The sequence below is a fragment of the Pseudoliparis swirei genome, chromosome 18 (assembly GCF_029220125.1).
Source record: "Pseudoliparis swirei isolate HS2019 ecotype Mariana Trench chromosome 18, NWPU_hadal_v1, whole genome shotgun sequence".
Lineage (NCBI taxonomy): Eukaryota > Metazoa > Chordata > Actinopteri > Perciformes > Liparidae > Pseudoliparis > Pseudoliparis swirei.
Genome location: NC_079405.1, coordinates 16,025,759 through 16,052,120, shown reverse-complemented (window position 1 = coordinate 16,052,120; position 26,362 = coordinate 16,025,759). Strand labels below are relative to the sequence as shown.

Sequence of the window (26,362 nt, the reverse complement as noted above, 5' to 3'; positions counted from 1 at the left end):
CACTTTCAAAGTTCCAACTACGAGCGATATCAATGGCTCAGGCTCCGAGAAGCTCTGCACACCGGACTGCTGGGAATGCCTATTATTTGCAAGTGATCGATTTGGTGTTTGGAGCCACACTGGCTTTGCAAACTTGAGTTGTCTAACCAAGGCAGCAACGAGACACCAGAGTACGGCTCGGCACTTACAAGCACCGGTGCTTTTGAAAACTTTTGGGGACACCCGAGCGGATCTACAGATCAACGAACAAGCGCGCAGGGCAACCGATCTGCACAATGAAAAGGTGAAGAAAAATAGTGAAATATTGAACAGACTCATTAATTGTGTCATGTGTTTGGGGAAACAGGAACTTTCATCATCACGGTGAAACTGCTTTGGGTGACAATGCGCTGTTTAGTGAACGCACTGTAAAAAAAAGTTGGACTTAAAGCTCAAAGTTTGTGGACCAGAAATGGATAGAAGAAGAATATTAATATAACTGTTGCACTCGAGTATTCTTGCCTATTAGTTGAACTGTACTGTATTGTACTCTTCCCCTGCAATTCTCTGAATAAAAATGTAAATTTCAAGGTGACGCAACGCCTGGTTATCCTGCGTCTCTGTCTAACTGTATAGTGTCTAGAGCCATGCCATCATAATGATAGTAATAAGAGGTGGATTAATTTGGGTGGGACTGTGTAGGACCTCACTGAAGGCCCAGGCCCCAGGCCCACGGCACGCCACTGCATTTTAGTGATCTGCTCTTTAGGACTGGCTAAACCAAGACAACAGGATGAATACCACAGCAGCACAGTGACACTGTTCAACCCACCTGGTTTGATGTAAACAGTAACTGGGTCCCCTTCATTTTCTCCCACCAGCGCTGTGACACTGACACCATAAGACACGCCCACCGTCAGGTCTCTGAGGTCAAGGGTCGTCTGGTTTCCATGGATAAACCTTATTTCATCTGATCCAGCTGACACATCATGCAACAAACAGAGTCTATTTTCACACGCATGTTTTCATTAATTTTTGAGCAACCAATCATCTTAATGACAAATAAAACAATGAATAGAAAAGTGTCAGTGCACCTTCTGTGTTCAGGATAATGATGCGGTACTGCGTGGCCCCGGCTACACCCGTCCAGCCGAGTCTGACAGTGCTGCCCAGAGACTCCACAACTCTCAGGTTGGACACTCTCCCCACTGGCTGTTCCCCTGCGACACCAGAGTATCAGAACACTCGTACAACATAGATACAGGCACAACCTCTTTAAGCATATCTACAGGAAAACATATTCACTCGGAATTTAACCCCAGCACATTTATGACCACGCAAAATGAACTCAGAGTTGTGTGCTTCAGGGCTGAGGTACTGACCTCTGGATGTGGTGGAGACAGGTGTGGCCTCCTCACGGCCATCATACAGGGTGTACAGGGTAATGATGTATTCTGTGTTGGGCTGAAGGCCTTTTAGTCCATAGCTGGCAGTGGTTTGAGGAAAGGTTAGGCTCTGGACACTGCCTCCTGGAGACAGAACAACGGTACAAGATCAGTGTTTTATGTTTAATATACCTGCAATGCAATATACTTGTCCTACTACCTGCAACTAAGAAACTAAGAAGTGGAGCTGGCATTTACTCCAGTATTTGGCTATATTTCGATCAAATTGTCACAGTGTGATACAGTACACATAGCATTACTGTTGTGTATGTTGACATCAAAATGATTTATTGTGATCATTAGAATAACCTGTCCATGTTGCACAGCCCTCCTTACATCAACAGAATGTTACATGTAATGTATAAGCAGAATACAAAGGGAACAGGTGAATGTTTGAGCATAAGACATGCACGTCTGACCTTCGCCATCCCTCCATTCCAGCCGGTACCCTCGAGATGACGGAATGATTCTCCAGGTGAGCTGAATAGAGGAGGGGCCGGTGGTGGCTGCTCTGAGCATCTGCTGCTCATGACGCTCTGAGGTAAAGACAATGTATTTCACATATATGTCATTATGTAACACATCATAACAAAAACTCTGTCCCCATCAATCAATCAATAAAATGTGTTAAAACCCAAATTCACATTATTAAAAACAATACTGCCTATTATTGGTTGCTGTAATCATTCGTTCTGTCTTTGCTAGCCAAAAAGAGATCCCTTCCTAAAGTGATTTCAATGTGATGGGGACAAAACACACAGTGACTGAGCAGTGTAAACATGCAGTTTAAGTTCAGCTGAGGCTAAAACAGCTGAGGCTTCAGAGGGCGAAAACAGTCAAATCAAGCAGGTGTTGCAAGGAATGGCAGCTTATATAACACCAAAAAGCAAGCTGGTATTAGTAAAGCTATACTATAGTACACTGCACTAAACTACATACAAAAAACGTTTCAAAATAACAAGGAAGTCCATAAGTCAAATGAAATTTTTTTAAGGCTTGCGGCAAGCACCCGGCAGGTCTGCACCTGAACTGAACTTTAACAATGGACCTGAGGAGCTTCTACGCCTTGCTTTTAAAACAGAAAGTTTCTCCTACAGACACTCCAAAGTTAGTTAATAATCAATTAAGCCATCAAGTAACTATTCTTAAAACCAACAAAAGATATTTCTAAAGCCTTAAAGATTAACAGATAATTTAGGGTATTTAAAAAAAGAGCTAAACAAAGAACAACTGACTAAAGTGGTCATGCTATAACGTGCCACTCTGAAACCCTACCAAACCCACAAGTCATTTATACTACAGCCCAATGCAGTGTTTTTAGGATATTCACATACACAACCTGCACATTTTCATGCTAGAACGTTGGGGTTCAGGAACCTGTTGTGAAATAATACAAAAACTGCTGTTTTGAGGAGGTGAGAGAATGTGCTGTCTTCACTTAGAGAGACACGTGTCCTATAATAAAATGTATTTGTGTTGACTTTGTTAAGCTTTGTTGTCTGTTTATTAGTGTGCACATGTTGTGAAACCTTCCTTATGTGTTCTCATGCCAATAAATCTGATTCCAATAGAACACAAAGTTCTAGTCATGAAAATAAACAATGCTGCATAGTGGCAAGATATCATTATGATGTTACAGTGAAGTTGACCTTTGACCTTTTGGATATAAAATGTCATTGCATTACTTTAGACATTTCTGTAAAATGTTGTCATAATCAGCATATGAATTATTGTTGTATGGCCGATAACATGTTTTGTGAGGTAACAGTGACCGTTTACCACCAAAATGTAATCAACTCATTGTTAAGTCAAAGTGGACGTTGACACAAAAATGTAAAGAAGTTCCCTTCAGGTGCTCCTGAGATATCACATTCATGAGAGTAGGGTGAGTAGACCCAATGCCTTGCGGCCTTCTATTGCCGCTACAGAGGCAGTAAATTATCACACAGGTCAGACCCACGAACCCTTTCTCTGTGGTACTGTATGTGGCCACAGGTCTTCTCTTCACATGTCAACAAATCCACAAGAAAGTGCCAGGTGCTAGTGGGAGCACACAGGTCAAAGAACTACGCCTACAGCACCCACAGATGTGTCTTTTAGACTATAAAACATGTTATATATTATTTGCTTGATTGAATTCCACCCAAATCTAGTGAAGTGTTTGGGAAAGATTAATGAAGACACAAAGATAATTGATAAACATAGCCAAAAAATCCATCTATAAAAAACTTCAACTTTAACATTACATGCCATGCAGTCTTCGATGTATTGTTTCGATTGTAATGTTTGACAGCCTACATGTATGAAGACTTGATAATATTGCTGAATATATACACTTTCAAATAAAGATGAAGGCTTCATTCAATGTGTTCCTCACTAAAGCAAAAAAGAAGGAACAGACGACTCATCCCAAACGACAGACAACACAAATAGTTGCTTCTCCACAGGTTTACACAGGAACAAACAAGAGAGAAACAAGCTCAGCTTCAGTTTAGGTTATGGTGGTGTTCAGTATGTATTTATATATCTTACTTTGATGGCACAACTAGGCCACACAAAAGGTTTTTAGTCCTCCATTTCTGCCGGCTCTCTGCTCAGTGCGGTGGAAAGCAGTGACTCAACCTTCGTTCTCATAACACTGGTCCCCATGAAGTGTCCCCATATGGGCCTTACTCACGAGAGACAGATGGTGCGTGCGTGTAATGAGTGTGTAGTTGTGCTCGAAATGTTCCCTAAACAAAGCTAAACAGTAACATGTGAATGTTTTCAGAAGAAAGATGAACAGCAGATCAGACTGTCTGTCCCTGCCTTCAGCAGACACAACAGAAGGCAAACACTTGATCAACAAGCATTATTTAACTATGATTACTAATTTAAAAAGCACAAACACAAAAAACTGATGGAATTTAGTGTCATGTGGTAAGTAGCAGTTTTGGTGTGCATGTAACTCTGAGTTGTGAGAGTGAAGACGGTAAAATGAACACAGAATAATTCCCAGAGAGTAGAGACAGATGTTTGGTGTTGAACTCCTGAAGCCACACCTACCTATATTGAACCTGGCGGTTGCTACCGGGCCCTCGGTGTTGCCCTCATACAGCGGGATGATGGTGACGATGTACTCAGTGTCGGACTGCAGTCTGGACAGAGTGTGAAACTCATCAGCAACCTCCACCGTCTCCACGTTTCGACCTTTGTGAATGGAAAAATAAAATGCAAATTTGTAAAAAAAAAGAAAGAAAGAAGACTGACTGGCAGAAATACAAGATGGTGTCTCATGTCGGCTTTGTCCTGACCTGTGAATGGTCCCCAAACCACACGATAGGCCCGCGCACCACCGACACCTCTCCACTGCACACGAACACTGCCCTCTGACTCCGTCTCCACTGATAACTGCTGCACTGCCTCAAGGCGCACTGACACATGCAAAAACATGAACACAGACACTTTTAACTATATGTTGTAATTATACTGAAACACATTCAGAAGAAACAGTAGCACTTTAAATGTGTACCGTATTCTGTGCATATGCTGTATGACGTACACTACCGTTCAAAAGTTTGGGGTCACTTAGAAATGTCTTTATTTTTCAAAGAAAAGCACTGTTTTTTCAATAAAGATAACATTAATCAAAAATACACACTATACATTGTTAATGTGGTAAATGACTATTCTAGGTGGAAGTGTCTGGTTTCTAATGAAATATCTCCAGAGGTGTATAGAGGCCCATTTCCATCAACTATCACATTGTGTTTGCTAATTGCCTGAGAAGACTAATATCTGATTAGAAAACCCGTGCAATTATGTTAGCACAGCTGAAAACAGTTATGCTGGTGATATAAGCTATACAACTGGCCTTCCTTTGAGCTTGAAGTTTGAAGAACAAAATTAATACTTCAAATATTAATCATTATTTCTAACCTTGTCAATGTCTTGACTATATTTTCTATTCAATTTTCAATTCATTTGATAAATAAAAGTGAGTTTTCATAGAAGACACAAAATTGTCTGGATGACCCCAAACTTTTGAATGGCAGTGTATATACTGTGTACTTCGGGCTGGGCAATAATTCAATATCATCATTTATCATTTTTCAATGAAATCATTGAATTAATCAGATATCAAGATATCGTGATATACAATTAGATTTATAATAACAAACAAATACTAACTCAAACATCTCAGAAAATCAGAATTGATAGGAATTTTGCTCATAGGAATACACCCGCATAGTTGAGTCAAATCGTAGTCTTATCTGATTATTCTGTGTGTATAAACATAGCCAGTTTATAGCTGGAAATAGTTATTCATGTTCATTTTCCACAAAGGTTGTTATGTAATAACTAGTAGTTTTCGTTTGTCAAGTATCTAATTCACACCAAACTATACACAAATAGGCTTTACCATGTGGTTATTTCATATAGATTATTTATTAATTAAATAACCAGAAGACATGCTATATACTGATATGAAATGACCTGTATCTTGATAGAAGCCCAGCCCTACAAACTCTGTAGGCTACCTAACACTTGTTTAATATTGCTCCATCATGTAACTTTATTCCAAAATCAACAACTGTATTTTCCTGTATCGACTGATGACAATTAAATTACAAGGATTTACATAATAATAATATAACAGTACCAAAGTAATTCTAATGGGCCACAGGGTGGACTCACATGTGCGGGCGTTGAGGATGGACGGGGACGCAGCGTTTCGGGGGAACAGGGGATAGAGGCTGACGACGTAATCTGTGTCGGGCTGAAGGGACTCCAAGGTGAGGGATGTGGAGTCTGCAGGCAGAGACTGCTCCAACAGCTGAGCTGCTGGCTGACCTGCTCCCCCAAACACACAATAGACCGGGTGAGGTGGCATGGAGGGCATGCATACTAGATCCATTAGTGCACTGATAGCAATCACAAATGATACTGTACACTATGTCAAAAGATATAGGTGTCATCACGTCATCAAATTCACCTCGCTCTCACCTCAGCGCAACAAAGCCAAACTATGGCAGCCAGCCAACTGGAAAGAAGTGTTGTTCAGTTCACGTCTATCTGTGTGCATGTCATGTATGTGTGTGGGTGCCTGTCAGTATCTGTTTTGTATGTTTGAATTATGAGTGTGAGTAAAAGCAAACACAGGAACAGGTAGAAACATTAACCCCCTCTCTGTATTTAAATCTTGTTTTATATTTTGATGCTTTTAATGGTTTTATGTGAAGCACTTTGAATTGCCTTGTTGTTGAAATGTGGGCATAGACGCTGGACTTAATGAAATACTCTCTCATCCTGTATGTGGCAACCTAACTAGTCAGAGGAGGATCTCCGTGGGAGACAGGCACTCCTACCAGATGTTCAGAGAGAGACACTGTTTATATCAGCCTTCAGGGGCCACTTTTCTCTCCTGAATTACAGCAAAGGCACCTAGACATCTTGACACTGTTATAATCTATGCCACACCCTGTCATTAGAAATGTGAAGAAAAGATTACTGACTATCCGTGACATAAGTGAAGATATTCACTCTTCATCTTAATTTTAAATATTAAGTAAGGATTGGGAAATAATAAAAATCCTAACAGCCAGTGCCTGAGGGAGGCAAGGTGATAGAAAAGCACATGTTCCCCATACTCAGCCGTGACTGCTGTATATTCTTGACATGTTTCCAATTTGCCATCAAAGGATAATTGTAATTCAGTCCTGAAGCTTTTTTTCCTTCTTCTTTGCTACTGTAATCATTCATTATTCCAAGATTAAGTATGGTGTCCTTTTTTTAAGTGGAAAAGAGGAGATGCTGCTAATGTACTGTAAGTGTTATTAAAACACAATTGCACAAGTCAGATGAGTGGCAGACCGAAAGAGAAGGACAGGTAAACAGGTATACAGTATGTGTGGCTGACCTTGTGGTCCATAGGTGAGTCTGTAGCCTTGCACAGGAGACAGAGGCTGATCCCAGCCCACGGAAAGAGAGAAGAAGCCTGCCTGGACCAGGCGGAGACTGGTAACCCTCGGCAAAGACCCTAAAGGAGGATTTTAAAAAAAGACATGACTGTAATAAGTTCAACACGGTTTCTTTCTGTCTCGTGTGTGTGCTCTCGCATTGTGGAAGGTTACACTGCTGACATGTTATCCTTCACTTGATACTCACTGGTTCGTTGCTTGGCAGAAACAGACTTCCCCACACTGTTGGGGTATTGGGCGATGATAGTCACCAGGTAGTCTGTTCCTGACCTCAGCTCTTGTGCGGTAAAGGTCCTCTGACTGGCAGGGACTGTCTCCTATAGAGAGATCGGTCATTTTTGTAAGCAGTCAATCCTAAAACAAGTTTTAACATAATGCATGACTGAAATAGATCGGTCGGCCACGACATTCTTCTATCTGCATCATGTCTGCCAGGAGAAGGGAATGTCACTCTCTGTTCTGCCAAATTGTAATCTCCATAGCATCTACACAAAGAAGATCCACCCATTGGACATGTTCATACTCAACCTGAAGGCAGGCGTTTCTCTCACGATTTGCTACTTTAATCTAGGTTATCTCCATTTGTCAGTAATATTCATCCAACACCTGGACTCACCTGACGCAGCTCTGATGTCATAGGTTGACCCAGACCTGAGAGTGGCACATACTGGACCACATAGCCACTCGAAGGCCCGCCTGCTGCACTCCAGCGAAACCTGAGAGTATCCGATGTTTGGCCTGTGAACTGAATGTTGGCCGGACCAGAAAAAGCCTCTGACAGGAGAGAAGCGGGTGGAAGCAGGAGGATATATAAAACAATTAAATGCAGGTTTACAATCTCACAATAAAGTCTGAGATAATAATAAGCTACGTGTTGGCTGTGTGTATTTTTAACTACTGATGTTACGTTATTTAAGGTAACCGACATACCATCACTAGCATAGACCCCTCCTGCTTTGGAACACACTTGGAGGCTCACAAGAGGAAGAAGTGTGTTCAGCTTTTTGAAATCCCCAACAAAGAAGATGAAATCACTACTGGGCTGGGAGGCAATCTTAGCCAGTTCACTTCTGTCTGCGCTCTTTATACCTAACAAACCACAGAAAATTGGCAAAATAAAAAATAAGTGATCACAGTGGCTCAGATCAAGTCAAGCTTTGAGTAAGAAAGAAAAGCCTGCATGTTAGACACCTACCGACTGCAAAAACATGCACTCCTTGACTGCGCAGCTTCTGTGCCGGTTCTTCTACACTATCTTGCGACTTTCCATCTGTAATCAGGATAGTGATCTGAAAGTTAAAGAAGACCCACGGGACGAATAAGTAACGCAAGAGGTACTATGTTAAATATGCAGTTTTATAATTTTAAACCCCCAAATAATGGCTGCTCCTCCGACCTTTGGTACATCCCGTCTGGACGCCGGGTTGAAGAAGTTGTCAATGACAAACTTGAGACCAGCACCAGTGCGTGTGTTTCCGCCCTTGTAGTTCAGATTCTTTACAGCGTTGACCAGCTCAGTGCCAACCAAATGGGTACTTAATGTAAATTCAACTCTAGAGGGAGAGAAATGCACATTAAATACCTATTTCTGCACCTGCAGTAAGATCATCTGCCATTGCATGCACAGGGCAGTACTGAGGTAGTATTAATCCTGTTAGTCACCTGGAGGTGTCGCTGTACTGTATGACCCCAAACCGTATCCCTGACTCGCCGACAGAGCTGGCCAATGGCTTGACGATCCCAGCCATAAAGCCTTTCACCTGCAGGAAATTAGCACGGCCAATACTGGAAGACCCATCAACCAGGAAAACAATATCTGCTGCTTGCACATTATCACACCTGCCTGTAAATACAAAGCGATGGAGAATACATGTGAGCAGATGAACAGACACACATCTGGGGAGAACACTTTGATGAAGAATTAGAATTATTGATACCCTGCGCTTCACTCCGATTCATGGAGGACAGCAGGACAGTCACAGTGAAAAACCAGCTCCACATCTTCACAACCTGGGTACACGAAGAGCAGAGCAACATTTAATTATGGCACAAACTCATTTAACTCACAACAAAACAGTCTGATTTCATACTGCTTTTAACGATGACTCTGTTAAAATCGATCCACTGATTCAGTATTCATGCTGGCAGACGTTGAAAGGCCTTGTTTTTCTTGTACTTCTCTTTGTTTCCTTGCGTCTCTAGGTTATATTGGTCAGTGTTGTTACCAACTCTTATTCGAGAAAAAGCTGCAATCCCTCAGCTAATTACTATTCATCCCCTGCAAATTTCCTGTTTCTGCGATTTACCCGATGGTCACTTTCCTGTTCAGCTGCAACCCATTAGTCATATGTTCCTCAGCCTACGTTGAGGGTGGTTCAGCCCTGTTATTTGTCAGATTGTCTGTGTTTCTTTAGAGTTATAGCCATTGTTCCTGCCCGTACCTGTTCTAAACCACGAGCGACTTGGATATCCTGCCTGCCAGCCACGTCCCTTTGAACGTTGACGTTTTCTACATTGTAAAAATGTATCATAGCAGTCAAGCTTCACAAGTCTGTTTAAGATCCACGTTATATTTGCATGATACAGTCTCAGTGAGTGTTGCCGTTATCGGAGCACTCTGAATAAATCATGAGTATGATGACCAAAACTGAAGCTTTCAGTGTGAGCTAATGCAAGAATATGAAGTCGCACACAGCAGCTGATCTTTCTAAGCACAACCCGCCCATACATTAACGCATGTTAATTTCATTCCTTCAGCAGTTCTACACAAACCAGGCAAACAGCTTACTTACTCCAGCATCAATCATCTTAATTCTTTTCTCCTTAAACACTATTAGCATTGTCATCAAGATGTTATCCCTCAACTGGAAAGACTAACATGCCTATTAAGCACTGTAGATACATTGAAACTTAATTTAACCTGAGCGCAGTTGCACACATTGCTGTGAACACCAGATAAGGACATGTTAGACATAGCAACATTAATTCTGCACAACCACATAATAGGAAGCCCAGGGCCCTATTTCTCGTACGTGGCTCAACAAATTAGATCAAATGTCCAATTATCCAGCTTAAATTAACGAGATGATTGACATCAGGCTTTCTCGGTTTCTCAAAGGCTGATCCGCCCTCAAACTGTCTCGTTAATTCAAACCTGACTTCAGTCCTCAGGATGATTGCGCGTGCCCGTCCAACTTCAAAAGGGTGAAGCGTCGATCACCGAAACCATGATTTTCTAACAGCACAATGACAAATAAACTGAAAGGAAGAGCCTCTTGTTTCTCCGCTGATGAGAAGGAGATGATCATGAAAAATTATAAGGAATACCAGACCATAATCATGAACATCTAACCCCTCTGTCATTAAATGCATTCACTTCCTTTGCAGTGTAGAGGCGTGGCGTATCTCCATGGAAACAGTTATACACCATAGAAGAAATAACCACTATTTCTGCCTTATACTTGTTGTGAAACTCCCACAAACATTGTAACATCAAACGCCCTTTGGGTTTATAACAATATCATATGTAGAATGATACATAACATCACCCGTAGGCTCACACAGCTCGGTAACTTTCACCGACTACTTCTAAATAACTGGATGAAATTCCTCTTTATTCTCACCCATTCTCGTCTGTGCATTCATGGAATCTACTCTCAACGTGTTTGGTGTGAACGCAGCATAAATGTTGGGAAAATGTATCAGATCATTTTAAGGCCCTCGTCATCACCCCAATCAATCCGATAATATTTCTTTAAATGTGTCTGCTGGCAGTCAGTTTAATGGCTCAACTCTTCAAGAACAGTATATAATATATATCTGTGTATACATGTATATGGAGATGACCATATAGTATAAGAGTTTGAATATGTGTGTGAGTCTGTGTGTGAGCCCGGGAACGTAATGAACACATCCAGAAGTTTCTCAAGCTCTAAATAAGCTTTATGAACCGCTCGGCATACAGCGGCTTTCCTGATGGTCTGCATCGCCGACACTGTACAACAATGTACCACACTGTACAACTATTACAAAGACTGTACAACAATGTACAACAATGTACCACTTGTAAAAAAGCACGCAGCATTGCATACAGTCTGTGAGTCAATGCCGGCTGCAGCGTGTGGCGTTCAATGTGCTCCAGAAGGGCTGTAAATAAATGATTCCTTGTGGGCAGAATGGATAGCGCTCGTACAGGAAGTCATCCTGATGTGATAAGAACTCTCTCCATATAAAATGTAATAGAACTAATATTGCTGCTTCATCAATGAGGAAGTGAGCTACATTTCCTTCTGGGAGCGTGGCCAGATTATCCAGTTGCTATGGTGATTTTTCCAAATTTACTTCGTGGAACCGAAAAGCCTCGCTTGTGTAATCTCATCCTCGAAATTATCCTGCTAACTACGTTAGCCTGGTAGGAGAAATAGGGCCCAGGACAACCATTGTTACCTTAACAAAACAACAATAAATACAAAAAGCTACATAGCGATTTTGCTACTCAACACTACTTGAGCAAACGGTATGTGATCATGAAAGTGGAAACTCCACAGATTTCAAAGTCTTAAAACCTACGATCAAAACTCACTGAAATCAGCTGAATACAGCCGTAACCATTCATTATGTCTTACCTGTTTTATCTTTGCCATTTTATGAACACATTTATGTTCAAATGCATACCAACTCTGGTAATGGTTACTCCAATGTCTCTGGGTCATTTCTAAGTGGAATCAAGCTGTCCGTATTCCTTTGCATGCCTTGGAGGAGTATTTGGACTCTTACTTCCTCCAGCATCAAACAGCCAATCCTCAACTTCCCATGTTCTATTTCTCCATCTGGTGGATGAATTGTGGTTCTGCACTCATCCTAAAGGCATTTGCCTTTAATACAGACATGATCTGTCCACATAGACCAATGGCTGATGGTGTTCTTTGAATGGAAACATGTATCTAGGTCAACAACCCCCAAAAAGTTGTAAATTAATGGAATTATTACCTAGTGTGCAAGTAAAATTAAACAAGTTTTACAGTTAAAGTCCAGAACATTTTTAAATCGCACACATGGTACCCCAATGGCCAAACAGGGTAAGAAAACAGCAGCTTATTCTGACAAAAACAAAAATAGCAAGATACCATAAGCTGCAAACAATAGCAGACACATTTAAATGCTGGTCCTAACCGACACTGACGTTGAGAGGAGACAAATATATTACAAAGGGCTGCATGTATTTGCAGATAGCATTTCATCGGTGTGCATTCTAATTCGTTTACTAAAATGTATAATCAAAAAAGTCAAGAATTTGTGTAAGTGTCAAAAACGATTGGTTAAAAAACATGCCACGGCTTTGTAAAGTATAGACTTAATGATGATCGGCATGCACATTTGTGTATATTCTAAACGTGGTACACTCAGAAAATTATGTGCAGAGAGACACAAACCAATAAGACAATGCTGCAATATAACAACATTGTCTCCCTGTGTGTTTCCTCTTCGACATCATCAGAGATGAACTCTTCCATAGTCTTTTGATAAAATGAATCTCTTATTGTTCATATCGCTGCACACAGTATGACCAATAACACCCTCAAACGTTACTACTATATGTCTTGGATGCAGATGCCAAAACCGTATAAACGATATGTACTGTGTAAAAACATATATATTTTTCACAACTTTCTCATTTAGATTTTTACCTCTACAATGATCAGTGACACCAACCACTGAAAACCACCACTTCTTTTTATCACAAACTCTATCGACATGCACCTTTTTACAGAGGTGATGCACAACATAGTGAAATAGCTGACAGATGTTTAGCCAACAAACAAAACCTCTGATCTACTCTGTAGAGCTACGGAAGCTAAAGTAAACATTCCTGGGATCAAAACCCTGAGAAGCCACTTACGTTGATGAGTCCCAATGTATAAGTGAGCGCAGCGTGACAACAGCAGACAGAAGTGGTTTTCTGAGATTGTACAGGAATGCAAGAAGCTTCAACATCATCTGGATTTGGGTCGTTTTCTTTGCCGTCTTGTTAGAACACTGTTCTGACCCAGACTGACTGAGTGTTTCCAGCGTCAGAAATAGCCCACATGAAAGAAAGCTGGAGTTAACGCACGTTGACAGGGCTTATTATAGAAAACAGACAGAAAACTTGGCTGAATGGCTCCCACATTGTTGTCGCGCTATATAACAACTATGTTGAAAAATATAATTGCTATCACCAATAGTTTCACATACATCTGTTTGCTTTATTGCTAAGACTTTCATAACTGTCTGGTAAATTGGAGGCTACAGCCAGCTGTTAGCATATCTTAGCATAAATACTGGAGACGGGGATGCAGATCAGTTCTTTAAATAATACAAAAACTAAAGAGCAAATACTGTGTTTTTAATTACGGCACCCAGCCGAGAGATAGTTGGGCACATAACCCCTCATGAACCATAACCGGTCATTTTTACACTTTTTGTAGGCGTTAAAAAAACAAGATATAACAGCATGTACATTATTGGGCTTTGGGGGTGTTTTTAATTCATTAACTCTGAACACTTTTCAGTTTTAGTGATAAGCTCAGCTAACGTCTTCTGAATGTAGCTATACATTTACCTACAGACATGAGAGTCTGATCTATCGCTCGATTATAAAGCCAATGAGCAAATTTCTCAAAATTTCGTACTACTTCTTCAAGAAGAATGGCGAGAGACTTTTGGGGTCTTGAGTCTTTCTCAAACAATACTTGCATTGTATCCTATACAGTACAGCCAGGGCAGCAATTAAAACCAGTAGAAGCCAGACTCTATTGGCTGACGTTGCCTGAAGCCAGAAGATCATAATTAGCCAAACAAGATTGCTTCCTCTGTAAGATGGAGATCACATAACACACATAACACTTAATATATAACACATCTAATGCCAATTTCCCTTTTACGAAAGTATTATAGACTTCTAAGTCTATAAAATTTAATTCTGTACAATTAGCCACATCCAAACACTGTTGATTACAGGTTTCATTATATTACACGGCAGGTGTTTAGACCACAGTTCATATCCACAGCCTATTCTAAGCACTTACCTAATGGCTAACTTAACACATCATAAATGATTTGAGGTCCATCGAAAACACCAGCTGAGTACAACAAGAAGTGACAGTAAATGTTAAAAGCATCACAAAGCCCACATTTAATTGTCTTCCTAGTACTCCCACAACCCTCCTCTATTGTCGGGCCCTATTCTAATATGTGAGTAAATACAATCCGGCTGGTAGATATTTTAAAATACAGGACTGTCTCAGAAAATTAGAATATTGTGATGAAGTTCTTTATTTTCTGTAATGCAATTCAAAAAACAAAAATAAATGTCATTACAATTCAATTTCATCACAAATCAAATTGCAAGCCTTTTTTTCTTTTAATATTAGCTTGCTTTTTGAGCTTATAAAACTTAAAAAAAAATAGAATATCTATTAGAATATCATGAAAATAAAAAAAAACTAGTATAAAATAATCAAATTAATTCAATATTTGAATTAACAACGAAACATGACAAACAAACTTCCTGAGCCTTAAATCTTTTTTTTTGCTTTTTTTTCTTTTACTTTTTCTGAAATTATACAATTTTATGAGATTTTTTGAGATTTTTTTAAGCTGTAAGCCATAATCCAATATAAAAAAATAAAAATTGCAATATATTTCAGTTGATTTTAATGAAACCAGAATGCATGACATTTTTTTTTTTTTTGCATTGTACAAAAATAAAGAACTTTATCACAATATTCTAATTTTCTGAGACAGTCCTGTATGTGTTCAAATAATACATTGGTCTACATCACATGCCGATTGAGGGAGTAACACACTTCCTCTGAGCTCCTTTTTTATTACAGCATATGTAAAGATATTAATCAACAACATTCCTAGGGTTGCCTGCCTCCACACCTGGGACTTGAAGTACCTGGTTTATGGATATGGCCACACCCACTATAGGCCACCTGGAAATTACACATGGGTTGAAGATCAATGTCTTAGTTGCAAAGTGCAGCTTAAAGCTATCCACAACAGACATCAAGTGAGTCCTTAGTGTAGAAAAAAACTCTATGCATCAGCACTGACAGAGAAAGAAAAGGACTTTTCAGGGACAGGAAGAAAAGAAGATTAGGGCTCATCCCAGAGCTTCTTGTGGGAGCTGCACAGAGGTTGGGCTGTGCTTTGTGAAAGTTCAGCTCAGGCTGGATCACAGAGTTGCGGTTTAGTACAAATGCCATTCTCCCAGGGGGGCTACAGGCCACAGGCCACTGCAATGTGACAGAGTGCAGGATTGTGTAAGAGCAGCCAGGCTCCCTCAGTACAACATCAGTCACCATGGAGAGTGACACCACTGGACAAGGGGATGGAGGGGTCAGAGGCTGTCACAGTAAATTACCAAAGTCTCCTGCAAATTTGCTCACACACCAGAGCTGGATGCCAGAATCTGCTGATGGCAAGAACAGAAGAGACTTCCTCTGAGTCAAAAACAGGGTAAACTGATCCTGTCACCCTTGACCACTACCCTCAGGTCAAGTACAGAGATTCTAATGTCCGCTACTAATGAATTATTTCTCCGTTGCTTCATCCAAACTCAACAAAAGTACTAAAAATAGGCAGCGTTTTAAAGTCTTCTGTGATCAAGAGAAGCACTGATCTTGTCCTCCTTTTTAAATATTTTACAAGCTTTGTATTACAACAAACATAACACAGGTGGAATAAATCTGTGAAAAACCGGGATTAATTAATAGGTTATCTCATCCAAAGACATGAATGAATGAAGACAAAAAGTCAATGTCCCCTAGTTAGTTTAATCCAACATAGCCTAAACACAGTAAAACATTAAGCACCAGTAACCCTTAAAATATACACATATCCACTAAACATTTAAATACTGGCTGCAAAGGTTTTCCACTAAAAGGTGTTGATACAATTATTTTAAGTATTACTCTTAAAAAGTGAGGAATATCTGAAAATGATTGACAACAAAAATGTTCCCTTATAAACACACACAGTAACCAGCAGCCGCCCTCTGAAGATGACACACTTGGCATCACTCCAGAGCCATTAGCTCTGCCCCATTGGCACGCCACCGACTAACCAAGTAAGGCTGCAGCAGTGCAGTCAATGACAAGATGAATGAGAGACTGGGAGGCTTAAGTTGAGTCAGAGAGGAAGAGTTTAATCAGTCCCGCTGAAGGTTTTTCAGACTTTATTATAAATTCCATGTAAATTGGGGATGTCTTGCTGTTGCGTCATCCAAACCACAACAAAGACATGGATGCACTTTGAAGTGGAGCAGACAACTGAAGCCATAAAGTCAGAGGCACAAACAGAGGAGTGAGAGTCCCTTCGTCTGTGCAGGATCATGGCGTGAGGCAGGATTAATGCCCTATAACTAAGGGAGGTCAGCTGAGGTCAACATGGTTGACACTCCCACGTTGGCCTGTTCAACTGTCATGAAGACTAATGCAGACAGTGCATATGAGTATAATTGCAGGATATGTCGGAGTTCGACATTCATTGATTTAAAAATGTATTACAAAGTTGTTTTTTTAGTCACTGAATCTTCTGTGGAATACAATTTTAGAAAGGGTGAAAATGAGGCGATACATGCTCGGTCTTGTCTGCAGGAAAAACAATTGGCTACAATTCAGATAAGAAGAGTTATCGATTTCCAGTATGCACATGCAGAATAAATCAATACCCAAAAAAAATGATATTTTGATACATACATTTAGATATAGCAAACATACACATTAATAAAGATAAGATAATTAAAGATAAGATAATCCTTTATCAGTCCCGCAGTGGGGAAATGTACCGGATTACAGCAGCAAAGGGACATATACAAGAGACATAGTTAAATCAATTCAAAACAAAAATGTACCCCAGAATCTCAATTTGCATATTGTAAATGTATCTATATGGGAGGCTGCCACGGAGCCCGGGGCGGGACCTCATCTTACCTGGGGGATCTCTGCTCCGTGCACCGGGGCCACAGCCTGCCGCTCCTCACCTGGCCTCCTGTGGCATATCCAGCCCTAGCTCTCCGTGTAGTGTCTGGACACACAGTAGAATTCCCAGTCAGCGGTAACCAGCGTCACAGCTTCAACAAAAAGCACAAAAAGCACTGCAGCTCAATAAGTAAACTCCTGTCGCTGCATCCCTGCAGAAGAAAACTCTCTTTCTGATTCCCGAGGAGCTGAACACCAGCAGCAGCTGAACAGTCCAGACTTGTTCAGATGCCTGAAGGGGAGTCATAAGCTCTCCCTTTCTGATGTTTTCCCTCCCCACCTCATTCTCTTTGCCTCTTGTCCCTCCCAGCTCCTCCCTGCAAGCAACCCATATAACCATGCTGAGCTGAAACATTAGCCACACAATTAAGCTACTTTTCATGCTCAGGGTTACATCATTTCATGCAGATTGACCCCTAGGTTCAGTTACCTGTATGCATTTGAAGAAGGAACTTGGCAAATTGACAATTAAAATATCAGGAAGTCCTGTGGGCAAGCTTTACAAACTAAAGCATTACTTGTATTGCTGTTGGCTTGTGTGTATTTAATAATGTTTGGGGGTTGCATTTTAAAATTGCAATTTTTATTTTTATATATGTAGATAAAATAGAAATCGAGAGCATTCTCCACCTCAGGGTATTAAGTAATTTCCCTGCTTTTGTAGATTTATATTTTTTATTTTAAAAGATTGATTTTGAGATGACTTGCAGCCGACACCAACAAATCCATGAAATATAGCCATCGAGCACCCTTTGTGGAATGAAAAGCATGGTAGTGTTAGCTTAGCTGGCTATATCACATGGCCAGTTGCTCACCTCCACCAAATATTCTCCCTAATAGTTTGTTCTGCAGCTGTACACTTATTGTCGAATGTGTGACATACCTGTCAAAGATTCACAGACTGCACTGCAAAAATAAAAATCTAAGTAAGATGAAATATCTCAAATTAAGGCAATCTATGCTTGTTTTTTGACTGACAAGATATTTCTTCTTACAAGGCAGTTTTCATGTTGGAGCATTTCACTTGTTTTAAGTGTTTTAGTCCTTAATTATCTTAATAAGGTATTAAAACTTGTTAATGAGATGTTATTACTTGTTTTGAGCAAGTTAATGCTTGAAACAAGAATTGACATAATCATAAGGCTGTTTGGTCAACACTGACAAGTACAGAACTGCTTTGTTAGTCAGACTTTCTTATTTCAAGCTTCCCATCCTTTCCATCTATTTACAAATTAAAACAGATCAAAACTCAATGGAGTTTATTGTTTTGGTGTCAATATTAAAACACAGCGGAGCAATTATGTATTCCTAGACCAAATACAGAACACAATTGTATATAATAGACATATCTGGGGAAAACACTGAGTCATTTGAACTGTTGTGCAATTCTATTCTATCTCCAAGATGGTATTTTACTTGTACGTTGGAATCAAAAGGAAATATGTTTTTCACCAGTCCAAATTCTGACATATTACCATTCAGTACTTTGGCGCCTTTACCTTCGATGACATCAGTGAGCAGATCTGTCATAGATTCCCTCTTCAATAAAAGATAAATGTGAATTCTCAAGATCAGAGAACAAGTGTACTTTTATGTATTCATAAAATGTACATCAACGACAGCACTGTGTCAAATATTTGTAATCAGAAATGATAATGAATAAATTAAAATAAATTCTGACACTAACATCTTTTTAAACACATGCATACACACACACACACACTACTCAGCCAACTGACCCGTAACCTCCTAATTGTCTTTCAAATTAACCTTACATATAATATTTACCTAACTATAATACATTGAGGTCATGGGGTGAAATCGCCTCCAAAACCTTCACAAGAGGAAAATCCTTAAAACCAGTCTTTTAGTTAATTTTTCGTACTTTCAAGCAACTTAGAGATGTGGATCCTCTAGAGGGACATCTGAATATGAATACCCTAAAGTTTGGGACTGATAGCTGCAATTTAAGGGCCCCCAAAAAAGGTCCAAATGGTCAAATTGGGCCTTATTCTCTTATATTCGCATATTTTTTGATAAATGCAAAAATGGTCATAATCTCCTAAATATTAGTCCTGGATATCCAAAATTGAACACAAACACTCAAGACAGGGCCTACAATGAGATGAAGGGGTGCAATTTCCCCCAAAACACCCACAAAAGTTAATTGGCTGTCTGAAATCCAGGACTTGAAGAGGGTGTGTGGCTTTGTAAATCTGAGACCCTGTTAAGAGTTTGGGCTGATTTTAGCTTCTTTTTTTCTAAACATGTCAGATCTTAGCTTTCTTTTCCAGGTTGTAGCCACTCCCAAATGGGGCCCAACCATGTAGGCTGGCAATATCTAGCACTTAGCATCCCTGCTTGGTAGCGGTTTAAAAAACGAGAAGAAAACAAATGCACTCTTTTGAAGGTTTTCAAGGAAGTCCTCAAGTGTTTGTAATATATGAAAAATCTCAATTATGATGTTCTACGAGTCTGTTGGACCAGTGCTCTGAGATGTTGGTGATGTTCTACCAGGCTGTTGGACCAGTGCTCTGAACTTCTCCGTACTCTGCTGGGGGAGCAGCATTGTAACTGGAGAAAACCAACCGACTCACTAAACTGGTGTGGAAGGCCGGCTCCATCATTGGCTGCAAAGAGGACTATCCGGAACAGGTGGAGAGGAGGACATGAAGAAATGTTTGTCCATATTGGAGAACATGGACCACCCTCTCCACCACCTACTGCAGGGACAGCGGAGCACGTTCTTCAACAGACTGCTTCAGCTCCGCTTCACAAGGACAGATACAGGAGAACCTTCCTGATACAGGAGAACATTCCTGATAGAGGATAACATTCCTGATACAGGAGAACCTTCATGATACAGGAGAACCTTCCAGATACAGGAGAACCTTCCAGTTACAGGAGAACATTCCTGGCAACTATTAGACTTTACAATAAATCACCTCTGGCCAGATCCTCCTCAAATTGAACAACATCAATGAACATTACACCGCTTTCACTTAATATACACTTAGATACACTGTATTTACTTTCATTTTTATTATTTTTTAAATGTCCTTTATTATTTAAATTCTTAAATGTAATATGTCCTGTCCTGCGATTTTATTTTATTGTATTGTATTCTTCAAATAATCTAGTTACTAGAGAAGAAAACAGCACAGACAGCCAGAGACAGACAAGAGAACAGAGAGAGAGAGAGAGAGAGAGAGAGAGAGTTCAAAGGCGAGGCCAGGTGCAGTGATCAGAAAGCAACGATCACAGATTGAACTGTTGAACCCGGTTTCGCGCCACTATTCCGCAGTTTGAGCTGCGCGCTGCTCTCTCCTGCTTCAGTGACGAAACGCCACAGAGGGAACGACAGCCTCCTGACATGACAGCTCTTCTTGAGGTAAGAATGCCAACTTAATTTAATTTCAGAGAGTAAAAGTTGTATTGAACGGGCAACGTTAGTGACACTTTGAGGTTTCTACTCGGCTCTGGTGAGGAGTTGAGCTAGCCTCGTGTGAGCTAGCGGGTAGCTACTTTTGAATTCGAGGCATGGTGTTCTGCAGTTCTGTGTCGCCTTGGACGTCAAGAGTAAGTTAACTTAGCTATCTGATGGTTAAGTGTCTTCACGTTTCTTTAACATCGTCGATGTAACGTAGGTTGTCGGTTTCTGTGTTGAAGGAGCCAACATTAGCTTACTTTACCACATGTTAGCTGAGGTAATGTGTAGCTAACTTTCGTATTATAGGTTCATTACTGTGGCAGGTGGGTTAAGACACCTGAGGGGTCACGTGCTACACACTTCATCTAATAACGACCATTTTATTGAAGTGCTTTGAAACTGGTTCCACGCAGACATGTGTAGACAAGCAGAGCTCACATATACCGGAGCGGTCAGTCCGGACAGTCACGTGACCAGACACGTTATTGTACAGGTCTGTTCACGTGAGGCGGGGACTCTGTTCACGTGACCGCTTTAAACTGCGCTGTGTCATGCTGTCGGGACTGCTGTTCACGTGACGCTCTTAACTTGATGCTGTTGACGTGGTCGGGACTCTGTTCACGTGACTGTTGTTAACATGACGCTTATAACTGCGCTGTGGCGGACATGACAGCTCACAGCTCCTCAGAAGCGCCGTGAGCTGTCCAGTGAGGGGATGGTTTCATGTTCAAATCTTAATTTATCGTCCACATTATCAGATGAGGACGTCACCAAAGATTGTCCTTTGAGTCGATGTTTACATTTATGTACAGATAATTAAGAACATTTAGTTTATCGTAAAATGCTAATTATTTTCTCCTGCCACCTTTCAGACATTGTCATCCAATTTGGATGGAACAACTTCGTGACCTTAATGACACCCAGCAACACGGTGAGATTTTAATCCATTTAAATGCAAGAAGCATGACATTTTTTAAGATGTTTTTTCTGTATTTGTGTTAGAGACACACAAGCACCACAGGGGAGGATCTGCAGCAAAGGGCCCACCGGAAATCAAACCTTGGCCGCTATGATGACGACAACATGGGGCACTTGAGTGTGAATCTAGCCTTTTCATTTTGATTTACAACCTTGGCATTGAAAAGAGCAAAAGTTGATGCTTGAGATGATTTTGGTTTTACTGAAGAGGATGTACGTCTTCCCCTTGTCCTTTATCTCCTTACTCTTTCTTTTTAGGTGTGACTACGACTACCAGCATGAACCTCAACACCTTCTTTGCTGTTCCACTAGTGTGACCCATGATCGGATACAAGTTGTCAAGGATAAACGGTGGTAAGTGGTTTTAAGTTCAGTGTGTTAATTTAACAACAGAATAAATTGTTATTGTTGTAACCACTTTGTCATGTTGTAAATGCTATTTAAAGTTATATTATTGTTAATCTTTTCAATTGTCTTTTTTCTGGCTGTAGAGAGAATCATGTCAGCCCACAGACAACCGATTGACCTGTGAGTCTTCAAGCAGTAATGATGACTACGCCTGCCTTAAGTTCCAGTTTCCTGAACATCATGGCATGTCTGCAGGAGATTCGGTCCCCACCTGTCTTCAGTCTGGACCTAATGACTCAGACACCAGTCTTGTCGAGGCTAAATCGAGGTAAGCAGTGATGTAGTTCAGAATAGCAAATGATAGGTGCAAGCACAACTCAAACTTCCCTCAATTGATCATCCTCAATTAATTTTCTTGTGGTTTGAATTGATATCCCCCTTAAATTTAGTTCCACGTATAGCAGAAACATTTCATTAATTCTATGGCATATTGTCATGTGTACTATCTTTCCCAAATCCACCCTAAATAGGTTTGCAACTCTGTCTTTGCACACAGGTGACATGTACTATAAATGTAATGGTAAATGCAGGAGGGCATTGTTTGCAATTGGACTGGGTCTCATTAAAACAATTTAAATGTAAGGCGGAGGAAGATATATCAGCTATTGTACACTGAGTATTTCAGTTATACAAATCCACAACAGGCTCGACTGTAATCTAGTTTATCCTTTTTTTGCAATACAAATTGTGTTATTGCTTATAGGGGTACATCAAAAGGTTTTATGTTAGTGTATCTTAAAAAAATAAACATGTTTTTAAATGATGGAATTAATTGGATGGGCTGTTACCCTGGTTGGAAACCCGAACCACGTGAAACGTGATGATGGTCTTGATTGCCTGAGTGGACCCATCTGTAGGCTGCAAGATTACAGACATGTAACACATTGTAATGATGCCTTTATGCTAAAATGTGTCCTTATTCAACATTGAACCTGACTTATTAATATTGTTTAACTATAAAGGTGACTTTATCATTGGAGCTCAGTTTACCAGAAGGCAGTGAATGTGTATCTGTTTCAGCATCATGCTCAAGCACTGCATCAATCTAACTTTGCCTTTGCTTTGTTTTTTTGGCTGCAGAGAGGATCACCTGATGTCAACATACGAGTTTTCAAGAAGAACTTCCTGAACTTTGTGTCCGTGTGAGACTCTACCATGCTGGGTGCCCTCTTCAGTCAAGTCTGGACACAGCGACTCATTGCTCTTAATCAACTCTGGGCAAGTGGCTAATCTTTTGTTTATTCATGGGATATCCTTCATGTCCACATCCTGTTTCTTCAAGATCTCAACAATGCTTTGTGAGTAAACAACACATGTGAGTGGATCAGTTCAACCTGTTTTTCACAGAATGTTAGTTTCTTAAGGTTTTCATCAATGATGGTTTGTATCTTGTTTTCCAAAAGGTGTTATTAAGATATTTCCATTTGTAATTTACAAGAATCAAATGTTGACTGTAAAATCTATGCCAACCTATTGTTATACACTGTACCATGTTTTTGCAAAGGAATTCTAGTGACTTTAGTTGCCAGCAACTTCCTTTGAACTTTGTAATAAAATACCATAACTGTAATAAAGTTTACAGTATAACTGTTGTTTTTACAAAACTTACTGTCATGTCTTGTATGTTCACCGTTAATTGGAACTTTTCAATAAAGTACCATAATATATTATACAGTTGTACTGTGTTTTTCATTGGGTTTACAGAAGAACTACACATTTCTAGTATGATATACATTGTCAAATTACTGATTTTAAGCATATTATGGTATTTCTCTCTAAATTTCATGATATTCCAAGAATATTGCATGAGCATTGGATGCTAAATTTAAGGAAACTTTCCTACATATTGAGAAAACAATTCTTAAATTTGTCATTGTATCAAGACAAATGTACTTGTTTTTAGTGTAAAATTACTTATTTTAAGATGTATTGCCTAACATATAGCCTTATTGCAAGATGATGGTACTTCCATTTCCAGATTTTAAGCACATTTGCCTACATATTGAGAAAATAATTCTTACATTTTTCATTGTATCAAGACGAATGTACTTGTTTTAGTGTAACATTACTTATTTTAAGATATATTGCCTAACATATATCCTTATTGCAAGATGATGGTACTTGTATTTGCTGAATTTAAGCACATTTTCCTACATATTAAGAAAATAATTCTTAAATTGTTTCATTGTATCAAGACAAATTTACTTGTTTTTCATCTGGCTACACTAGTTTTAAGATATTTGTGGGTTCTTCAAGGCTAGATACTTTTACTTGTTTTAAGAAATCTTGGCAAGTCAAATTTTCCTGTTCTGTTGGCAGATAATTTGGCTTATTTCAAGTAATATTCCCTCATTTTATTACTTTTTTTTCTTGTTTTTTGAGGCTGAGTTTTTGCAGTGTGGTCACAGCTGACGTCTTGACTTGTTGGCCTAGAGACAGTGAGCAAGCATGCACAATACGAGGACCCTGAAAAGCATCTTAAGGAAATGTGTCATCATTCATTTTATGACTTTATGACTAGAAGTCACCTTGACAAGGCAGCAGCACACATTGTATCAAGGTGGGGGGCTTTAGCATGGCCTTCTCAAATACAAGTACTCTGACTACATTTAGCCCCTCATCCAGGTCGGCTGTCACAAATGTTTGCAGCTTCTGGTACGGGATGGAGTTATTAAGAACAAGCTACTTATAACCGAAGAGCTCTTTATTCCTGATCTTCTCAAGGTCCTCATTGGGTCCATCAGCTGACCCTCATAGCAATAGGCAGAGCAACCACAATGGCACGGAGAGGGAGGGACAACTGGAATCTGTTTTCTGGTTATGAAAGTCAATAAGACAGAGAAGGTGCTATTCATTAATAATCTGAAAGAATCAAGATTCTATTATCTTCTTTCTGTCACACCACCAGCCTCTCTCAGGCTCAACCTCATCGTTCAATTTAATGCAAATTCTGCACCAATAAAATACATTTCTGTGCATTTGTTATAGATACTATTAGACTCCAGCATTAGAGAATAGATTATTGTGGCATTTCACTTTCTTATAAAATTATTCACATTGGCATTTTGGTAACTTCAGTAGGGGAAGCCAAAGGAAATATCACCGATATGTCTTTATGATCTATCTATCTATATATATACATTTCATCGAGGGCTGTCAGCGTTAACGCGTTAATCTATGCGATTAATTTGGCCGCGTTAACGCACTAAAATATTTTACCGCAATTAACACAACTTTGTTTACTTCCGGTGTGCCTTGACGTTTTTACACTCCTCTGAGTGTCAAACCGCGGCAGTGTGGTTTAACACTGTTTCCGTTATTAAAGAAATTATTTCTCCGCGAAAATAAGGAGCAGAAATCAGTTTAACTCGTGGATGAATGTCAGGTTTCCTCCTGCTCCTCCTTCCTCCCGTCTCCCCCTCTGATACACAGAGGAGCGGAGGGGCGACGGGTCGGGTGACGCGGCGCGGAAAGAACTCGTCACACGAAACCTTCAACGTGATTTGTCAATCCGTTTGTCTGTCAACATTTTGCGAAAAAAACAACCAATGAACACTCAGTAAATCACAAAGGACCTCCCACCTCACAGGCTCATTAGCAACCTGTCAGTCAGAGAACAGAGAACACGGAGCGAGGACATTGAGCCTCATTATATAGAGCTGAGATTGTTCTGGAATGTTTGATGTAGAACACGTGGGTATGTGTCACATGAAAACGCCTTTAAAAGGTGAAATTTTTTTTTTTTGTAAAATGAGCCCAGCCCCCCGCATCCAGAGGGTTAACATGACATATGTGAATGTCAGTCAGTTACCAAGGCCACTGGTTCTGCTGTTCAGTGTTAAAGATGACAGGACCAATGGGGTCTCTAATACACCTCTTCTTACTAATCTGATGTTTCACTGAAGAAACAATTTATCATCCACAATATTAACTACCTCGCTAGCACTTTATATGTAGGAGCCTCTTTGAAAACACAGCTCTGTGGGAAGTTTTGTCTTTAAAAAGAAGAAGAAAAAAACTTTTAATCGAGATTAATGAATTTCAAAATGTGTGATTAATTAGTTAATTTTTTTAAATCGATTGACAGCCCTAATTTCATCATATGTCAGCCGTCCAAAGTGTGATACAGTTTTT

At 39.9% G+C, this 26,362-nt stretch overlaps 1 protein-coding gene and 1 long non-coding RNA gene across 3 annotated transcripts in view; one reads left to right on the top strand and one right to left on the bottom strand.

The window, feature by feature from the left end:
• The window catches only part of col7a1 (collagen, type VII, alpha 1), a 66,876-nt gene extending 49,304 nt beyond the window's left edge, over window positions 1-17,572 (bottom strand). The window contains exons 1-16 of the mRNA XM_056436725.1: window positions 17,365-17,572; window positions 9,322-9,394; window positions 9,047-9,227; window positions 8,781-8,937; window positions 8,580-8,673; window positions 8,315-8,473; window positions 8,001-8,158; window positions 7,572-7,701; window positions 7,324-7,443; window positions 6,102-6,257; window positions 4,718-4,837; window positions 4,470-4,613; window positions 1,844-1,960; window positions 1,362-1,508; window positions 1,074-1,199; window positions 812-958 (exon numbers count right to left, since the gene is read on the bottom strand). Coding sequence (XP_056292700.1) covers window positions 812-958; window positions 1,074-1,199; window positions 1,362-1,508; window positions 1,844-1,960; window positions 4,470-4,613; window positions 4,718-4,837; window positions 6,102-6,257; window positions 7,324-7,443; window positions 7,572-7,701; window positions 8,001-8,158; window positions 8,315-8,473; window positions 8,580-8,673; window positions 8,781-8,937; window positions 9,047-9,227; window positions 9,322-9,385 — 2,020 coding nt within the window. The 5' untranslated portion in view covers window positions 9,386-9,394; window positions 17,365-17,572. The remainder of the gene's footprint in view (window positions 1-811; window positions 959-1,073; window positions 1,200-1,361; window positions 1,509-1,843; window positions 1,961-4,469; window positions 4,614-4,717; window positions 4,838-6,101; window positions 6,258-7,323; window positions 7,444-7,571; window positions 7,702-8,000; window positions 8,159-8,314; window positions 8,474-8,579; window positions 8,674-8,780; window positions 8,938-9,046; window positions 9,228-9,321; window positions 9,395-17,364) is intronic.
• Window positions 17,573-20,688: 3,116 nt separating this feature from the next.
• LOC130208474 (uncharacterized) lies at window positions 20,689-23,898 on the top strand. Of its 2 annotated transcripts, none has more exons than XR_008834422.1 (5): window positions 20,689-20,803; window positions 21,715-21,773; window positions 21,845-22,174; window positions 22,312-22,496; window positions 23,309-23,898. It is a non-coding gene; the product is annotated as an uncharacterized LOC130208474 (long non-coding RNA). The 2 variants fall into 2 exon arrangements; XR_008834423.1 differs by lacking the exon at window positions 20,689-20,803 and adding an exon at window positions 20,975-20,991.
• Window positions 23,899-26,362: the final 2,464 nt, after the last annotated feature.